At 33.3% G+C, this 19964-nt stretch overlaps 1 protein-coding gene and 1 pseudogene across 1 annotated transcript; both read left to right on the forward strand.

Moving 5' to 3' along the window:
• Positions 1-9802: 9802 nt before the first annotated feature.
• LOC109054321 (neuronal acetylcholine receptor subunit alpha-4) lies at positions 9803-12626 on the forward strand. The gene is made up of 2 exons (XM_042726689.1): positions 9803-9944; positions 11278-12626. The coding sequence occupies exons 1-2, from the start codon at positions 9892-9894 to the stop codon at positions 12428-12430; spliced, it is 1206 nt and encodes a 401-aa protein (XP_042582623.1). The 5' UTR covers positions 9803-9891; the 3' UTR covers positions 12431-12626.
• A 1512-nt stretch (positions 12627-14138) lies between these two features.
• Positions 14139-18934, forward strand: LOC109054300 (annotated as a pseudogene).
• The last annotated feature ends 1030 nt before the right edge of the window (positions 18935-19964 follow it).

Below are 19964 nucleotides of genomic sequence, written 5' to 3' on the forward strand. Positions count from 1 at the left end.
AATGAAGGTACATTTATGCATTTGGCAGATGCTTTTATCCAATGCAAGACTGCATTCAAGCAGGGCTGCACGATAATGGTTAAACAGTTAATCACAATTATTTTGCTCAAAGAATACAGTCATGATTATTAATCATTTCATTTTATTTATTTACTTTTTACATTTAATCAAAATTATTGTATTTTGACATAAGCACAAACCAAGATAATGTCAACTCACATAAATCAAATACAGCAAAAATAATCAAATACAATTTTTAAATATTGAAAATGATTATTCTTAATAAATCAGGAGAAGCAGAAATTGTTATTACGATTAAAATACGATTCATTATGCAGCTCTACGTTCAATACATGTTGTATAGTTTCTTGCTTTCCTGGGATTAGAACCCAAAACCTTTGCTACAAAGCAAAGCATTGCTACAGGAAGGCTAGTTTATAGAAAGGTAGTTTATTTGACTTAGTACCATATTGCAAGTCTTCTGAAATTATAAAATCAGTTAAATATAAGTCATTATTTAATGATAAATGACATGAGGGCGAGTAAATAATAAGAGAATTGAGATTTTAGTGTGAACTGTCCCTTTAAATCATGTCTCTGTCGTCCATGTTCGCTTGTGAATGTACTTCACGACAGCTTGTGAATTTTAAAACATCTCTAAACCAGGTCTCTTAATGTTGATCACAATATTCCCTTGATTAATTACCATGGTTAGGAAATTCACTTCAAGTACATACTGTATGAAATATAAAATATCACTTTCTCTCAAGTTTACAGTTTTTTATTACTCCCTGAATTAATAATTTGCATGTCAATTATTTAGGAATATTTAGTAAGATTGTATATTTAAAGTTAATTTCATACCGCAAATTAACAGCTTCTTGAAATAATGATAAAAAAAGCCTATTTTCTGCCAGTATTCTTGTTTTCTTAAAGATACTAAACCTTCCAAAGCAATTTCTAAAACTATTTCTGTAACAACAAAAGTATCCGTTTAATAATAAAATAAGTCTGCTTCACAATCATTCAGCATACATAAAAAATCATCTCATTTTCTAAAACATGCCATCAGAAAACATGAGGGCCAGATGTAGTATAAAGCTGAACATGAACTAATCATTAGTTAGTTGAATCTCACTCATGAAACAGGAAAAAATACTCTTTTGAATGCACTAATTTACTGAGAGCACATGAGAAATGCATCGTGTTGTTCTAATGTAATTGATGTTGTTTTATTGGTTGAAACCATACTGAACAAAAACGTCTGTATATTTTACAGGATTTAATGTATGTTTGCTGTAGTAATCATCCGTATGTGTTCTACAGCACTTCACACATGCAGACTGCACATCTCCAAAGAAGATAGTTTGTTTGCATCATCTGTCTTCCATCTCAGTCGCCGCAGTCTTTCTCTAATACTCCCTTTAATGCTGGTTATCTGCTGCTTGTGCTGGACAGATGGGGGAGACCGGGGCTAGTTGTCACACTGTGAATTTTTTTTAAGGTGGACTGATTTATTAACAGACAAAATTCTAAACGTCTCGATTACAAAACGCTGATGTTTAGGAAAGATAGTTAATTTACATTCATGCATTTGGAAAATGCTTTTAATACGAGGAGTATTACATTGCATGCAAGGTTTACATGTTATCAGTTCATGCATTTGCTGAAAAATCAAACTTATAAAAACAGTTGGTGTAGAATTGAACACTTTTAATTTAGAAATTGCTAGTAAATTTCACAATAATTGGCAAGTAGCATTGCATTAAATGTGACATTTGGAAATAGAAAGACTGAAATAGTATTTTACTGTAAAACACTCCAATAACAGCATTTGAGAAATAATTTACAGTGTATATGGGGCATGTTGTGACACTGCTACAAAGGGAACCTTCTTCTGATAGTGATGTTATAAATGCATTTGTTTGAAATATGTAATACTAACTAAATAAATAAAAAAAACACGGCGACAAACCAACAAACACAATTGCTAAAGAAAAACCACTGGTGTAGAACTTTTTTGCCATGTGACAACTAGCCTCAATTTGAATGCAAAATGCTTAAAATTCAGCAAAAGCAGCAGAATTAATTCCTGGATTAATATAACATACGATAATTGCATAATGTACAGTCAGAATACTATGGTAAATGACCACTGAGCATCATTTACCCTGACAGAGACATATAGATGTAAGTCATTGGTTCAGTTGGGCCATGTGACAGTTCCGAAGCTGAAAATCGCTTACAAAAAAGTACTTTGGTATTCTTTGAAGTACCTTGGCATACCATGTAAACACCATGCTACATGAATATGGTACTCTCTGCCATCACTGTACGATGGTAACACCACAGTACTTGTTTGTAAGGGACAGTTGAGTTCTGCACATTCAGTCCCAGTGAATCTGTAACAGTGATTTGAGTTAAACATCGTCACAGCTGCCTTGCTTGATTTCACTTTGTTTTCCAAAGAATCTACTGTATTTTGCTAAATTGCCTTTGGTATCTTTTATAACGCTGTCGGTTTTGTTCCTGGTGTGTGTAAATGTTTACTTGAGGTCAGTTTGGTCCTGAAATGCTTGTGAATGTATTTCTAAATGCTGTCATTTTGTTTTCACTGTACAGACTCACAACATTCACGTACTTTGTAGATCTACACAACCAGCTTCTGTGGCGCGAGAATCTGTCAGACAGGTTTGCGATATCTGAAAGGACGAGTAAACAAGTAAATCTTTACTTTAGATGCATTTGTTAACTGCATATGTGGTATTAATGATTCTGCACCACTAGGATTTTTAATCAGTTTAACCAGCAGGACTCAGGCGGTCAGTTAGCATCATCACCAGAATGACCAGCACTAACCAGCATACACTTGGCTGGGAAAAGTCATGGTCTTTTTAACAAAAAAAGTTGCTAGTCTTGCTTTTACTCCTAAAATGTAATCAAGATGACCAAAAGAAAGTAATCTTAGCTTGGCACTTCTCAGAAATCAGGTTGACCACATTATTCGTCATCTATGGAAGCCCGTTTCTGCCATGAAATAAAAAATAAGAGGTGTATTTGTGACTTTTTATTTCATAATTCTGACCTTTTTACTCACAATTCTGATTTTATATCTCATTATTTTTAGTTTATTATGGGTTTATATCTCAGAATTCTGAGTTCATATCTCATAATCCTGAGTTTATATCTCTCAATTCTGAGTCGAGTTTATAGCTCATAATTCTGAGTTTATTTCTTATTTTTGTGTTTTTATCATAATTCTAAGTTTATTTTATATTTATTATTAGTTTTTATATATAGCTCATAATTCTGAGTTTGTCTCATAATTCTGAGTTTGTCTCATAATTCTAAGTTTATCTATCCTGAATTTATATCTCGCAATTCTGAGTCGAGTTTATATCTCATAATTATGAGTTTGTCTCATAATTCTAAGTTTATATCTCATAATTCTGAGTTTGTTTCATAATTTTAACTTTATATATCGTAATTATGAGTTTGTCTCGCAATTCTGATTGAGTTTATATCTTGTAATTGGAGTTTATATCATAATTATGAATTTATATCTTCTGAGATGAGGTTATATCTCATAATTCTGATGTTATATCTCACAATTCTGAATTGAGTTCATATCTCATAATTCTGAGTTTATTTTCATTATTTTTGTTTTTTGTGTTGTTATTTTATTTTTGTTTATATCATAATTATCAGTTTATATTTCTCAATTCTGAGTTGAGTTTATATCTCATAATTACAATTTTATCTTGTAATTCTGAGTTTATATCAATTATGAGTTTATATCTCACAATTCTATGTCGAGTTTATTTTTTATTTCTCAATTCTTATCTCTCAATTCTGAGTCGAGTTTATAGCTCATAATTCTGAGGTTTGTCTCATAATTCTGAGTTTGTCTCATAATTCTAAGTTTATCTCACAATTCTGATCAAGTTTATATCTTGTAATTCGATTTTATATCATAATTATGAGTTTATATCTTCTGAGATTCATTTATATCATAATTCTGAGGTTATATCTCACAATTCTGAGTTGAGTTTATATCTCATAGTTTATATTTATGTTTTTATATATTTTGTGTTTTGTTTTTAGATTTTATATCAATTATGAGTTTATATCTCACAATTCTGAGTCGAGTTTATATCTCATAATTACAAGTTTATCTTGTAATTCTGAGTTTATATCATTTATGAGTTTATATCTCATGATCCTGAATTTATATCTCACAATTCTGAGTCGAGTTTATATCTCATAATCATGAGTTTGTTTCATAATTTTAACTTTATATATCGTAATTATGAGTTTGTCTCGCAATTCTGAGTCGAGTTTATATCTTACAATTCTGATGTTATAGTTCACAATTCTGCGTTGAGTTCATATCTCATAATTCTGAGTTTATATCTCATAATTCTGACTCTATATCATAATTTTAAGTTTGTCTTGCAATTTTGATTGATTTTATATCTTGTAATTGTTTATATATATCTTCTGAGATCATAATTCATCTCATAATTCTGAGTTGAGTTTATATCTCACAGTTCTGAGTTTATATTGTAATTCTGAGTTTATATCTCATTATTCTGGATTTTTTTTATAATTTTTATTTTTTTTTGTTGTTTTTATTGGTTTTTTTTATTTTTTTTAGTTGTTTTTTTTTTTTGTTTATTATGTGATTTTGATTTTATATCTTCTGAGTTTATCTTGTATTTCTGAGTTTATATCTCATAATTCCTGAGTTTATCTTGGAATTCTGCGTTTATACCATGATTTAGTTTAGTTAAAGTTAGTTTAGTTAGTAAAAATATATCAATTTAGAATTACAAGAAAGTCAGAATTTCTGAGTTTTAATCTCATAATTCTGAGTTTATCTTGTATTTCTGAGTTTATATCTCATAATTCCTGAGTTTATCTTGTAATTCTGAGTTTTTATATTTTTTATTTTTTTCTCAAAATTGTGATATAAAAAGTCACATTTACCTTTTTATTTGTTATTTCTGTGGTGGAAATGGCCTTCTCTAGAAGAGTGCATGAATCCAGCAGAAGGAAAGTTTGTGATACTACACGGCCCGCGCATGTCACACATCCTGCAAGCCTTAAGTTTCTTGTCTATGTGTGGTAAGTGACACTAATGTGATTCACATTGACAGAAATGTTGTTTTACAGCTAACACACACATAATGGCTTTAGCCAATGTCATTTTATCATCATACATATGTTAACTTGACAGTCTCGGATCAAATCTATGATTGTTGTTTTTCACAAATGATGAGCACTATTGTCTTTTATTTTTCTTCTCAAGAAAAGTAAATGCTTGCCGGCATGTTTTGAACCGCTGAATGCCATATCTATATAGCTTTTGATTGTTATGTAGCATATCCATCGTGTAGTCACTCAGATCCATGAGCTCATGGGCAAATGTACAATAAACTTTGTATATCAGAAAGTTCAAACGCTGCTGTCTTTCATGTCGTTGCTTTTTTATGGATTATATGATTACATTATTTATTGATTTACTCCAATTCTTTTTCCCCCTTTTAAATTTTCCTTTCTAAATGAATCTACCATTAATATACAGTTTGGGAAATCCTGCGCTAATGTTTAATGCATTTCATGATGTTTATAATAAAGACTATTTATGTTTTTTCTTAATAAATCACACAATAATTTAATTAAATTCTGTGTGATAAATGAGTTAGCTCACAAGTAATCTAAAAGTGATGATTTTGAATATTTTCTCTTTTTATCACTCCATAAATCAGAAAATACTGTCAACAGCCAGAAAGAAAATATATTTTCACCATGTTTTTTTGGTATAATATTTTATATAAATCTGACAAATGATATATGAACAAAATAAAAACTCTATGTAAAACATTTAGAATACAGATAGGAATAAGTGCTGCTGAAGTGAAGAATAACTCAATATGTATTCAAAATTGAAATACAGATGCAAATCGATAAAGTGTAGTAAAGCAAGTGTATTTTGGATGTTTTCTTTCTACTTGTCTGAACAAAGACAAAGTTATGGAAGCAAAATCTCAACACTGATCTGTGAATAAAAAAAACACAATGGTTTTGCCTGAAGCGTCTTGCCCTAAAAGAACCAAACTAACAGCACAAAAAGTTAAAAAGATCCCAGATTCCACACTGTCTCTGGTGCGTCTCAGAAACCATGCTGTCCATGTCTGCCATCTATGAGTGCATATGTCTTTTCTTGTTCATTTGCATTGCTTTAAAACTGGCCTCAGATCTAATTTCGTCCATTTTATTTGTGACCAGGTCACTTACAGCTAATATTAATTCTTCTATAAAAAAAAATTATTAAACAAACTAACCACATATTTGATCAGAGAGCGGTTTGCAGGAGTGTTTTTTGTAAGTGTGAGGCTTTGCAGGTGTGTTTTGTTTAATTGTAAACTTTCAAAATGGATTATATTGAAAATTATTGCAATGCACTTCAATTCATATTGAATGCAAAACAGTGCTGGTTTCACTTTTTCATGTTTGTGCAGAGCCAATTATGTTTGGCACATTGTTCTCTGGTTTCTCTTGACGTCTTTTGTATACTCAATTTTTTATTTTTTGAGATAAAACCTGGTTATACACTGTCTTTTTGAATTTCCTACTGTCAAAGTCTAAATTGACTCCTTAGATGGTATTGGAGACTGTTTTGGTGTTTTTTTTTTTTTGTTTTTGGTTTTTTTTTATTTGACCTGATCATGGTTTTTGTGGGGTTGTTATTGCATTAATATAAGTGAAAGCGTAAGCTTGTCATGTATGTAATGGAATCGGTCCATTAGCAGCCTCTTCAAGTGTAAATATGCACATAAATCTTTCACACACATGCACTTACACATGAATATATGCATGTAGAACATGAATGTGCAATAAAACATCACATTTAGCATGACCTACAATGTCAGGATCAGATGTGGGCGGGGCATCGTGTCATGTAAAGCGTGATGGATGCTGTGTGACGATGATGAAGACTGTGAATGCAGATGAAATGATGTGCTCTGTGTGAATGAAGCCGGATGTTGACGGAAGGGTCCGAAGGTCCCAGATGCATTGAATGGATGCTGAGTGTCTTAAGAGAAAGGCAGTCGTTTTTCTCCAGGGAATTTTGTTTAATGTGTGTTTTTTAGAGGTTTTCTTCCAGCCAAGACATTACTTTTGAAGAATGAGATTATTCTGTCACAGAAATGTGTTTTTCCTCAAATGCATGCAAAATTAAAGCAGATAAACTGATGCATCTGAGCTCTTTACTCAAAGTGTGGAGACATTTTCGTTCTTTGTGACGTGGTTTTGATGGATTTCTGATTGTTCTGAGTGTCCAGGGACAGCATGAGCTGAAAAGAAAGTGCTTTTGGAAGTTTTCAGGAAAAAAGAAACAGATCAAGTGAGAAACAGATCAAGGACACTGAAGATCCTCTGAAGACGCTTGATCATGCCTCGCTGTGTTCATCTTTTGGTGCTTCTCCTGTTTTATCCTCCTCAAGGTAAAGCACTGCATCTTCACAGAGTACACATCACTAATGCAACAAGGAATGCATTCATGTTGAAAAATATTTTTAATGCATTTTATAAAAAAGAAAATCTAGGTCATATTTCTTCTCAAAATCCAGAAGAAGAAAAAACATGAAATTATGTATTTATATATTCAATGTGAAGGAAAAATCAGTAGAAAACTGATAGAGTTCTGGAAGAAAATTACCAAAGACTTTTCCGTTAAGTTTCAGACATTTCCATCAACTATTTAACATAAACAGTGAGATACATAATTGAAAATACAGATAAAATTCCTATGAAAAATCAATACAGAAAATACCTTCATAATAACATGGTACTGTATTTTTATGGACTTTTTTATGCCGTTTTATTCATTTCTAAAGAAAATGTAGCCTAATTATTATTTTTTTACGAAAAAGAAACAAACTTGTCATGAAATATAAGGAAAATGTTACAATGCAAAAAGTTTTTATTTTTTTATGCCGTTTTATTCATATTTGTTTTTAAAGCATTATTTATTATTTTATTCTAATATTTGTTAAGAATGATCAAATTTATTTATTTTTGCATTATTATACAATAAATAGACTTTTCATAGAGCACAGAATTCAAAGTGAGAATGGTTATTATAATTAACAAACTAAAATCATTAAAAAAATGTTTATGGGATATTATAAGGAAAATGTTACAATGCAAAAAGTAAACTGAAACAAAATAAAATATAAACAAAAAAAATGATTTTATTTCAGCATCATCTTATTTTTATTTAGTTAACTGAAATAAAAATGCATAAAAACTGTACAGACATATTTTAAAATAATAATAATAATGATGAAAAAATTATAAAAAAAAATAATAACACAAACAAATTACTAAAACTTTAACTAAAATTAAAATGAAAAAATAAAAATAAAAAATATATACATTTATTGTGTTCACTGTTCTGGTTGGATGATTTTTATTTATTTATTTATTTACATATAAATTCAATGTAAATTTATTTATTTATGTTTTTTGCTTGTTTGATGAGTCCATTGATCTCTCTCTGACTTATGATTGCAGACTTTGGTTCCCCTTTTGATCTCTGGGATCTCTTTGATCTGATATTAAATATCTTGTGTATTTCCTTGTCCAGACTGATTTTTGTTCATGTCTCGTCTGTCTCTAGTCTGTTGTGGTGAGGTTCTGGCTGAAGACCGTCTGCTGAGGTTTCTGCTCACAGGATACAGTAAACTGGCCCGTCCGGTTCAGAACATCACTGATGTGGTCCTCGTCCGCTTTGGACTGTCCATCGCACAGCTCACTGATGTGGTACAATAATCTCTTCCTGCAGGAAATACATTGATTTCTCTATAAGCCAACAGCTGGCTGAAACATAATCAAACTTCTTCCTCTCAAACACATTTGTTTAGATGCTAATATTTGCAATAAACTTAAAATATATAAACCTATGTTTTATACTTGTAACTAGTATATCCACCTTATTTTTTTTGACATAAACACTTTTGAGTTACAAATGGCTGTGCCTACTCTATCATAAAAAATAAGGCCGATACGTGAGAAGTTTTATATTATATAACATTATTATAATGTAAAAATGTATACAGAAAATTCCTTCACATTAACATGGTACATGGTGTTGTATTTTTATGGATTTTCTTCTGGAGCTTTTCATAAAGAAAATGAAGGCGAATTTAAGTTTTAAAGAAGAAAAAAAATGGAAATGTCACGAAATATAATGAAAATATCACAATGCAAAAATATTTTTTTTTAAAATAGATTTAATTTGTTTCATGCTTCATTCATTTATTTCATCATTTTTATTTTTATTTTTAATGAATTATAAAAAAATGTTTGTTTTTGTATTATTATACAAAAAAAATTAATTCCAAAGGGGAAGAGTTATTTTAGTTAAACTAAAACCATGAAAAACGTTATGCTATGTGAAATAAAATAAAATAGGCCTATTTCAAAAATATTTTGTTTCTGGTTTGATAACGGGATTTACTTCTTCATAAACAATTTTACTCTGGTGTTGTAATGGCATAACACTTCTATATTTCACAGATGGATCACCAACACAATAACCAAACCTTTATGCTGTGTTATAATGAAATGTGTGGTTGTGGTTGTGGTTGCATTAAATGTCACGATTGTTTCATGTCTCTCACCAGGATGAAAAGAATCAAATGATGACCACGAATGTGTGGGTGAAACAAGTGAGTGTTTCCCTGTTAAACACGATTCTCTGTCCTGCTCTGACTCATCCTGATTCCTGACAGCTCAGTTAATCACGGGCCCTCTCTCCATTAGGAATGGCACGATTACCGGCTCCGCTGGAGGCCCGGAGACTATGAGAACATCACCTCGATGCGGATACCTGCGCAGTTCATCTGGAAGCCCGATATAGTGCTATATAACAAGTAGGTGATCAAAGAAACATCATCTGATTGACAGGATGCAGTGACAAACAAGCTCCACAGGGGGCGCCACAGCATCAGTCTTGTGTGTGCATTTAGGGTCAGGTGTTTTATTAGGTGGTGAGAGAAAGATTATGTGTTTTGTGTGATTTTAGGGTCAGGTGTTTTATTAAAAGTATATTAAAAATATGATTTATTCATTACGTTGTTTGTAAAAAAGCACCTGAAAACTCTGATTCATGAGGTTTGAGTTTTAACTGAAGGTGACGGAATTCTGCATGGTGTTTTTGGGATGTTGCTGAGCTATAAACTCTTGAAATTAATTCTACTATAACTATTAGAATCAAAACTGCATGTAGGCTCAATAGGGTTGAATTTGTATTTTGGCATTTACTAACCATCATGGCATTACAAACCATGTGACTTTTCTTTTTTCAATGGAAAACAAACAGAACAGAACAGAACAGAACAGAACAGAATAGAATAGAATAGAATAGAATAGAATAGAACAGAACAGAATAGAACAGAATAGAACAGAACAGAACAGAATAGAATAGAACAGAATAGAATAGAATAGAATAGAATAGAATAGAATAGAAAAATGGTTTTCCATACAATGTGGACTAAAGCAGTCACATTCCAAAAAGCACAGAAAAGCTATATACAAAAAATAAAATAAAAATAAAATTAAAATTAAAATTTAATTTAATTTAATTTAATTTAATTTAATTTAATTTAATTTAATTTAATTTAATTTAATTTAATTTAATTTAATTTAATTTAATTTAATTTAATTACACATACTGGAATTTGGAAGTCTTCTGAAACAAGTAATTATTGTATAAACATTTTCCTCTCTGAGCCCGAAAAGCCTCCATTAAAAGCCATTAAAAAGCATAACAAGATAAAAGGTAGTTAAAATAAATAAATAAACAAACAAATAAATATATTGGCCACGCCATATTTAGAGGTGTTTGAAAGATATTTATTTGGAAGACACTGCAAACCACCATTTATTAACACTTTTACTGTATGACAAATGTGAACATTCTTTAAAACTTGTGCTTCAAAACGTTGTGTTCAACACTCTTAAAAATAAAGGTGCTTAAAAGGCTCTTCACAGCGATGCCACAGAAGAACCATTCAGTCAAAGAACCATATCTTTCTCAACAAAGAAGCTTTTGTGAAACAGAAAGGTTCCACAGATTTTTAAAGTTCTTTATGGAACCATTTAGACAAAAAGGTTCTTCTGTGTCATCACTGTGAAGCACCTTTATTTTTAAAAGAGTGTGTGGAGACAAAACTAGACTGAAGATCTGATGCTGTGTTTCTGCAGCGCAGACGGTGATTTCACCGTGACTCACCTGACCAAAGCTCACCTGTTCCACGACGGACGAGTGACCTGGATCCCGCCGGCCATCTACAAGAGCTCCTGCAGCATCGACGTCACGTTCTTCCCCTTCGACCAGCAGAACTGCACCATGAAGTTCGGCTCCTGGACGTACGACCGCCAGAAGATCGACCTGATCTGCACGGCCGACAGCGCAGACCGCACAGATTACTGGGAGAGCGGCGAGTGGACCATCAGCAGCGCAGTGGCCACCTACAACCTCAAGCAATACGAGTGCTGCTCCGAAGTCTACGCTGACATCACCTACTCCTTCATCATCAGGAGACTTCCGCTCTTCTACACCATCAACCTCATCGTTCCCTGCCTGCTGATCTCCTGTCTGACCGTGCTGGTCTTCTACCTCCCTTCCGACTGCGGAGAGAAAGTCACCATGTGCATCTCTGTCCTCCTGTCGCTCACCGTCTTCCTCTTGCTTATTACAGAAATCATTCCGTCTACATCTCTGGTGATCCCTCTGATTGGTGAATACCTGCTCTTCACCATGATATTCGTCACTCTATCCATCATCATCACTGTGTTTGTGCTGAATGTGCATCACAGGTCACCAGAAACCCATTCGATGCCTGAATGGGTGCGTACGTTCTTTTTAGACATCATGCAGAGGTTCCTCTTCATACAGAAGCCTCCTGTGTTGCAGAAGAACTTGCGAAGAACATCTGTCGATCCTCGGAAGAGGAAGAGGAGCAGCGCTGCTTCTGTTTGGGACGACGAAGAGGCGAAGGAACCAGCTTTATCTGTTCCTATGAAGGTGCATTCTGCATTCATGCATCCGTTTGCATCAAACACAGGCGGATCGAAGACTCGCTCACACAGTGTGGAGATCAGTCTTGGAGAGCGAGATCACGCCAGCATGCGTTATCGCTCACGCAGCATCCAGTTCTGTCCTCTGCACGATCAAGATCAATGGAGACCCGCCAAAAGAATCTCTAAAGTGAGCAGCGCTGGATTTCATCCACAGTTCACTCCATCTCATGCTACACGGCTGGCCATCGAAGGAGTGCTGGACATCACTGAGCACCTGCGCGCCGAACACGTCGACTCATCTGTACGTCTTCTTCAGGGATTTCCTTTTGAGTAACTTAAACTTGCTTGATTTTTAGAGCGTTCTTGACATCATATTTACTTTTGATTTGGATACGAGTCGTGTTAACATTCATTTGTCAAACTGAACGACTAAGTCAACTGCAAAAAATAAGTAATTTTATGATTGTTTTTTTAAAACATAAAACTTGTTGTTCAATAAAAAACATCCATGTTATTGTATTTTTAATTATTGCATGAGGTGTGTGTGTGTGTGTGTGTGTGTGTGTGTGTGTGTGTGTGTGTGTGTGTGTGTGTGTGTGTGTGTGTATAACTACTTAACCATATTTTGGGGACAAATGTGTACCCGAAAGTGAGCAAAACCTGACAAAATGTTTTTTTGAAATTGTAAAAATGCAGAAAGTTTTCTGTGAGAGGTTTGAGTAGGTTAAGGTTAGAAAATGTATAACTATCTGTACATAAAAACAATAGAATTCTATAATGTCCCCATTTAGATAGTGAAGTAAATATGTGTGTGTGTGTGTGTGTGTGTGTGTGTGTGTGTGTGTGTGTGTGTGTGTGTGTGTGTGTGTGTGTGTGTTTACATTATATATTAAAATACATTTTAAAAACATAAAATGTTGATCTATAATAAGAAATATATCCATGTTTTAATAATGTTTTTGATCATACATTTTAATTATTGCAGGACAAATATAAATTAAAATTAAATAGTGACACACACATACAATATTCATTTATATAACTTTTACCAAAATTTTGATCTAAAAAAAAAAAAAATCATGTTTTTGTTGTTTTCTTTCTTTCTTTTTTTATTTTTTATTGCATGACAAAAAAATTAATTGAAAGGGTGACCTTATATATTTATACATATACATAAACTAAGAAAAATATCCATGTGTGGCATGTTTTACTGGATTCTCACAATGTTCTTTGTTTTCTTTCAGGTGAGGGAAGAGTGGAAGTATGTGGCCATGGTCATCGATCGGCTCTTCCTGTGGATGTTTATATTAGTGTGCATTCTGGGTATTGTAGGCCTCTTCCTCCCTGCATGGTGGGCTGGAATGATCTGATGATCATCCTCATCATAAAACACACACACACACACACACACACACACACACACACACACAGACACACTAGTGCACACACACACACACGCACACACACACACACACACACTCACACACACACACACACACACACACACACAAACACACACAAGACTCATAGATCTGGAGCTAGTGAATATCATGATACTCATAATATGGAAAAATAAAAAAAAATGAAATGAAAGATAAAGTTCTCTAAAATTAAAAATTTTAAATCTTTTTTTTTCCCTGTGTTGTTAATATTGTGTTAATATACTGTAAATGTTGTTCATAATATATTATCTAATTGGTGGAAATTAAAAGTGCATTAAATGTATTTATAATAATCATCGCAACGTGTTTGACATTCCTCAACTTTTTCATCTTTAAAATAAATAACATTTTTCAGGTCTTTTAATTATTTTTTAAAGAAACAGAAGTCACATATTAATATTAGACTTTAACACAGAAAACAAAATGTCTGTATTTTTTAGAAGATTTTTTTTTTCTTGTATTAAAGAAGAAAACCTGAACAGTGTAAAATTCACAATAATATTTATTTTTTTTTATTTTTTTTTACTTTTCCGCCGAACAGATGATGAACTACATTTCCCACAATGCACCAAAAATCGCCAACAACTTCCCAGGAAGTGTTTTTATTTTATTTATTTATTTATTTTTATTACTGACCGCTTTCAACGTTAGATTTAGCAAACCATTGTCTCGTGAATTACATCTGATTCACTGACTTAGTTGTGGTTTTATAAACCAAAGCGTCAGTATCGTAATTTTCACAAGAGCTCATGACTGTTTACATTGTTCAGAGCGCTGAAGCTGAAGCTAAGCTAACTGTGCACAGTGTTGTGTTTGTGATATGAACCGGTCAATAGTCTGTTTTTGAGGATGTACACTTTATTATCGGGTCTCTACAAATATGTGTTTCAAAAGGACGAGTACTGCGTCCTGATCCTCGGTCTGGACAATGCGGGAAAAACGGTAAGACTAGTTAATAAATAGTTAACATTTACAATACGAGAGGTAGTTAAAGTGTTGATAAAATTATTCAATAAAAGGCTTTCTGAGTTAGTATCTTTTTAAGGTTTATGATGGACAAAAATGCTGTCTAGATAGGCTGCTCACTAGAATCTGCGGCTAAAACGCTCACTAGTTAGGTAACGTTGAAGTTAGCACACTAGGTTTTGATATTGTAATGCATCTGTGTCTGTGTTTCTAAACAAGCTCGTTTATATTCTACACCAAATGTGATGCCTAAAGTGAGGTTTTTATGCTGACATCTCACTAGTTTCTCACTTGACCTGTGCGAGCGCGCGCGTGTGTGATTAATAATATTGAATATTGCAGACATTTCTGGAACAAACAAAAACCAAATTCAGCAGAAACTACAAGGGCATGAACCTCTTGAAGATCACAACTACAGTGGGCCTGAACAGTGAGTGATGCATGCTGTAAAACCGGATCAGATCAGTACAAGTGTGAGCAGGGGTTTAGTTCACGTGCCTCGTCTCTGTTTCAGTCGGCACCATTGATGTCGGAAAAGCTCGTCTGATGTTTTGGGATCTCGGAGGACAAGAAGAACTCCAGTCTTTGTGGGATAAGGTGACATGCTGTCATGGGGATCTGGTTGGCCTTTGGCTCTGAATCTGTTTGTAATGTTATATTTATCACGTTTTGCCTGTTTCAGTACTATGCAGAATCTCATGGTGTCATCTACGTCATCGACTCCACCGACGAGGAGCGACTGAGCGAGTCAAAGAACGCTTTCGGTGAGTTTTGCTGCAACAAGGGATCAATGCAATTCTGTGCAATCACCTTTTTAATAAGTGGCCTCTAGAACCCAGCTAAAATAAGGACATTTAAGTAAGTAACTCTTTAGGGAAAGAATATAAACACTGTTATAATGTACACAAAAATAGGTCTACCTTCATATGAAATGCAGGTTTTTTTTTTTTTTTTAAATAAGACTGCTTTATATTATATTATATGGAAAGTAAATGTTAATTTTCACACCGTTAAAGTAAATCATATAGGCCTATTTTGATATTTTTTTATAATTATAAACGCTTCCAAATTTTTTGCATGTTTAAAAAAAGTCCTAATTTGCCCTTCCACAGATAAAGGCCTTAAATCAGAGCCATTAAATGTTGCATGCACTGCAAAATAAATGAAATAAAAAAGACCATCTTCCTCAATATTGTCTTGTTTTAGGATGCAATCATCTAAATTTAAACAAAAATAAAAAAGCAAACTTGAAACTTGCTAAACCTTTTAATTAATTTTAATTAATGGCACATATTTGCTTGTTTTTAATCCTGAACTCCTCACAGAAAGCGAGACTTCTTATTTAATGTAATTTTGCTTCTCAACTAGATCTTGATTTATGAATCTTTAGACATTTGTGCTGGAAAATAAGACGAAATATTGAGGAAATTGCATTGCAGTTATTTTTTTATTATTGTATTTGTTTGTAGGTATATTTATTCTGTATGTTTTTTGTTAAATTAATTAGATATTTATTTATGTTTGATGTTGTATTTTCACATTCTGATGTTCTCTCTTGACATTTAATGGACATATTAAAGAGATACTCCACCCCAAAATGAAAATGTTGTCATTAATCACTTACCCCCATGTCGTTCCAAACCCGTAAAAGCTTAATTCATCTTCGGAACACAATTTAAGATATTTTGGATGAAAACCGGGAGGCTTGTGACTGTCTCATAGACTGCCAAGTAAATAACAGTGTCAAGGTCCATAAAAGGTATGAAAAGTCGTCGTCAGAATACTCCATCTGTCATCAGACGTGCAATCTGGGTTAAAGGTCGCGACGGGAACACTTTTTATAAGTGTAGAAAAACAAAAATAATGACTTTATTAAACAATTCCTTTGTCAACAGTCTCCTCTGTGTCTCTCCATATCTTAGTATTTTTTGTATGTTCTTCTGTGTCCTCCATGCCACAAGGATGCGTGGTTTCTACGTGTATTTAGCTTTGATTTGAAAGAAAACAGCGCATCCTTGTGGCACAGATGATACAGAAGAGAAAACGCAGCATACGGTGATATGGAAAGACACAGAGGAGACCGCTTATTTATTTGGCAGTCTATGGGACAGTCACAAGCCTCCCGGTTTTCATCCAAAATATCTTAAATTGTGTTCCGAAGACAGATGAAGCTTTTACGGGTTTTGAACGACGTGGGTAAGTGATTAATGACAAAACTTTCATTTTGGGGTGGAGTATCCCTTTAAAGCTTTGTGTTTCCTTCAATTTATTCTTTAAATGTTCTTAGCTTGGCCTTAAAGTAGTAAATATACCCTCAGAAGCCCTGAAGTGAAAAATAATATGAACAAAACAGAAGAAAATGGATTGTAGCAGGCCTAGTCAGATGATCTGGTGGAACCTCAGTGGCTACTGTGAAATGATTTTACGTTCCCATCATACAGAGAAGATGATCAGCAGTGAAGTGTTGGAAGGGGTTCCTCTTCTCGTGCTGGCCAACAAACAGGACGTTGAGGTAAGAACTCAAACTCAGCTCAAAGATCTCAGAAACTCTGTCACCTCCCAGTGGTCTGTAGGTGGTCTCCACATTGAGTTGTAATGATTGCACTGCTCTTCTTGTGTCCGTCAGAACTGTCTGTCTGTGCCCGACATTAAGACGGCTTTCAGTTTCTGTGGCTGCGATGATAGGTAAAAGAGACTGTCTGGTGCAGCCCTGCAGTGCTTTATCAGGGTACGTCTGCCTCGTTTCTCTTATTTATTATTCAGTGGGAACCCTGCCGCGCTCAAGCACTCCAAAAAAACACGACGGTGAAGTTATGAGAAATGCACAGAAAACAACAAAAACTCTGTGTGCATTGATGCATTATAAAGCTATTCATAATACACCTAGTAATGCATCACATCATTTCATTAATAGATGTAACCAAGATTAAATGCATCACAATAGCATTTAAATAGAAGGTTTGTTAATGCATTATATACTTTCTAAAGATGCAACAGTGTATTATAATGCATTTTAACTGTGGTCACAATCATTCATGAGCTCATACACTGCATTAGAAGACATAATTAATGCATTAAAGCTACTTTTATAATGCATTATAAATAAAGGTTTTAAGTAAAGTGTTAACGATTGTTTTTATATGTATTTGAAATCGTTTGGTTGATGTTTTGTGGGTAGTATAAAATGAATCATGAATATTGGAGTGATTTTAAAGCATTACCACGATTCCAGTTTTGCACTTGTTTCTTTACATCTTAAGTAGCGTTAAAAGAGAATTATTTTAATGTAATTTCAGATTTGGACCTTTGTAATAATAATGCTGACAGAATTGAGATATTTACTTCTGCAAATAAGCTCAAAGCTCAGATTCAGCGATTAATTCACGTCACGTCTCTGAAGGAATTGCAGAAGTTTGCATGTGCAGGTTTACATGCTTGCTTTTTTTTTTTTTTTTTTTAAAACACTAAATTTAATTTAATTTAATATAATATAATTTAATTTAATTTAATTTAATTTTTTTTTTTTTTAAATACACTACTGGTCAAAAGTTTGGAATAAACATTTGCATTAAAATATAAACTGTTTTCAACATTGTTAATAATCAGAAATGTTTCTTGAGCAGTGAATCATCATATTAAAATGATTTCTGAAGATCATGTGACACTGAAGACTGGAGTAATGATGCTGAAAATACAGCTGCGCATCACAGAAATAAATTACATTTTAACACATATTCACATAGAAAACATGTATTTTAAATTCTAATAATATTTCACTATTTTTACCGTAGTTTTTGATCAAATAAATGCAGAAGAGACTTGTTTTTAGTTTTAAACGTTTGGCTATTAGCGTATATCTTGGTAAATATTGCTGTTGTTTAATACTAAATGAAAATTATTCAAAAACCATTGTCCTTACTAATTGCTCTGAACTTCTTGATGCATGTTTAATATAGTGTGTGTTTTCTGTGCGGTTGTGTTTTACAGGCAGGGCGTGAATGACGGCATTGAATGGATGGTCAAATGTGTGATCCGGAACATTCACCGGCCTCCCAGACAGAAAGACATCACATAGAGCTGTGTGTGTGTGTGTGTGTGTGTGTGTGTGTGTGTGTGTAGAGTGCTTTCTGTAAATTCAGAGAGTGGATGCCATTATCATACCATGTGTAGCCTAAGTTATGATATTATATTTGGGTGATACTCAGAGTTTAATATCTTTGCTGTAATGCTGCAGACATTGTAGATATTCATTTCTATGCTAAACTGACACTAGTTTTGTTTTCTGATGAGTTATGTTTTCTGCTAAAATCACCTAAACGGAATGAAGATGGCATTTCAAGAGACGTTGTTTTTTTTAAGACCCAACAAATCAAAACCCAATTTCTAATCACTCACCAATTCTATAATAAAGAGCAGAGATGGAAAAGAAAGCCCTTGTGTTTCGGTTTAATTTCCACGACAGATGTTTTCCCAAATCTAGGAAGTGCCTTATTCTGTCAGGACAGGGTTTTATTGATTTACTTTGGCCTAAGCTGAATGCATTTTGCATGAAGGCAGCAGTGAATCAATAAGTGCTGCTCATGTAATGAAGGTTATTACAGCAGCGAGCATCGCATCTGTGACCTCAGACACTTCAACCTTTCGCTTGACCTGCAGAATATTATATGTGTATGTGTCAAAGATAATCAATATAATGATGAACATGTGCCACCTCTCTCTCGTCTGAATGCACATCTTTAGGACCAAACATTCCCAGTTTAGAGATGCAGATGTCATGTGTTTAATCAGCTGTTCAGCGGTGTTTAAGGCAGGCATCACTATTACTGTTGCACATATTTAGTTTTTTTTTGTTCAGATCTCTTAACACTGTCTTAACATTCAGTGCGTGATATACGAGTGTTTGGGAGCGGATCTAAACTAGCTTAAATCCGGCTGCTCCCTTGTGCAGTTGTTTTAGGACAGCAGACTCAATCGAGGCACTCTTCGCACGCAAGCCTTCAGCAGAAGCATGAATTGTGTATGAAGACTTACATAATAGTGCATCAGTGGATCTAGAAAGGAACTGGAATAATAGCTCTGGCACTTTGGTGATTACTTTGTGGTTTTGAATGTTACATATTTTAACTGAAAAAAAAACAAGATACATTTCTTTAAGCAAAATTTGTAAAACTTAATTTTAGACTGTTTATCTTGAATTAACTTTTAAATGCTTTTCACCCCATTGCAAATAGTTTTTTTTTCTGCCAGATGAAAAACACGACAGACTTTGAATTTATTGTTCTTCTCTTTTTATTTATTTATTTTTTTAAGTTTGTTGATTTATCTTTGTCAGATGAAACCTACCAGACTTACACAAGTTTTTAATTTTATTTTTCTATTTTCATGGTTTATTTTTACCAGATGAAAACGACCCAGACTTAATTATTTTATTATTATGTTTTTTTTTTAATGGTTTATTTT

This window comes from Cyprinus carpio, chromosome B6, assembly GCF_018340385.1.
Source record: "Cyprinus carpio isolate SPL01 chromosome B6, ASM1834038v1, whole genome shotgun sequence".
Taxonomy (NCBI): domain Eukaryota; kingdom Metazoa; phylum Chordata; class Actinopteri; order Cypriniformes; family Cyprinidae; genus Cyprinus; species Cyprinus carpio.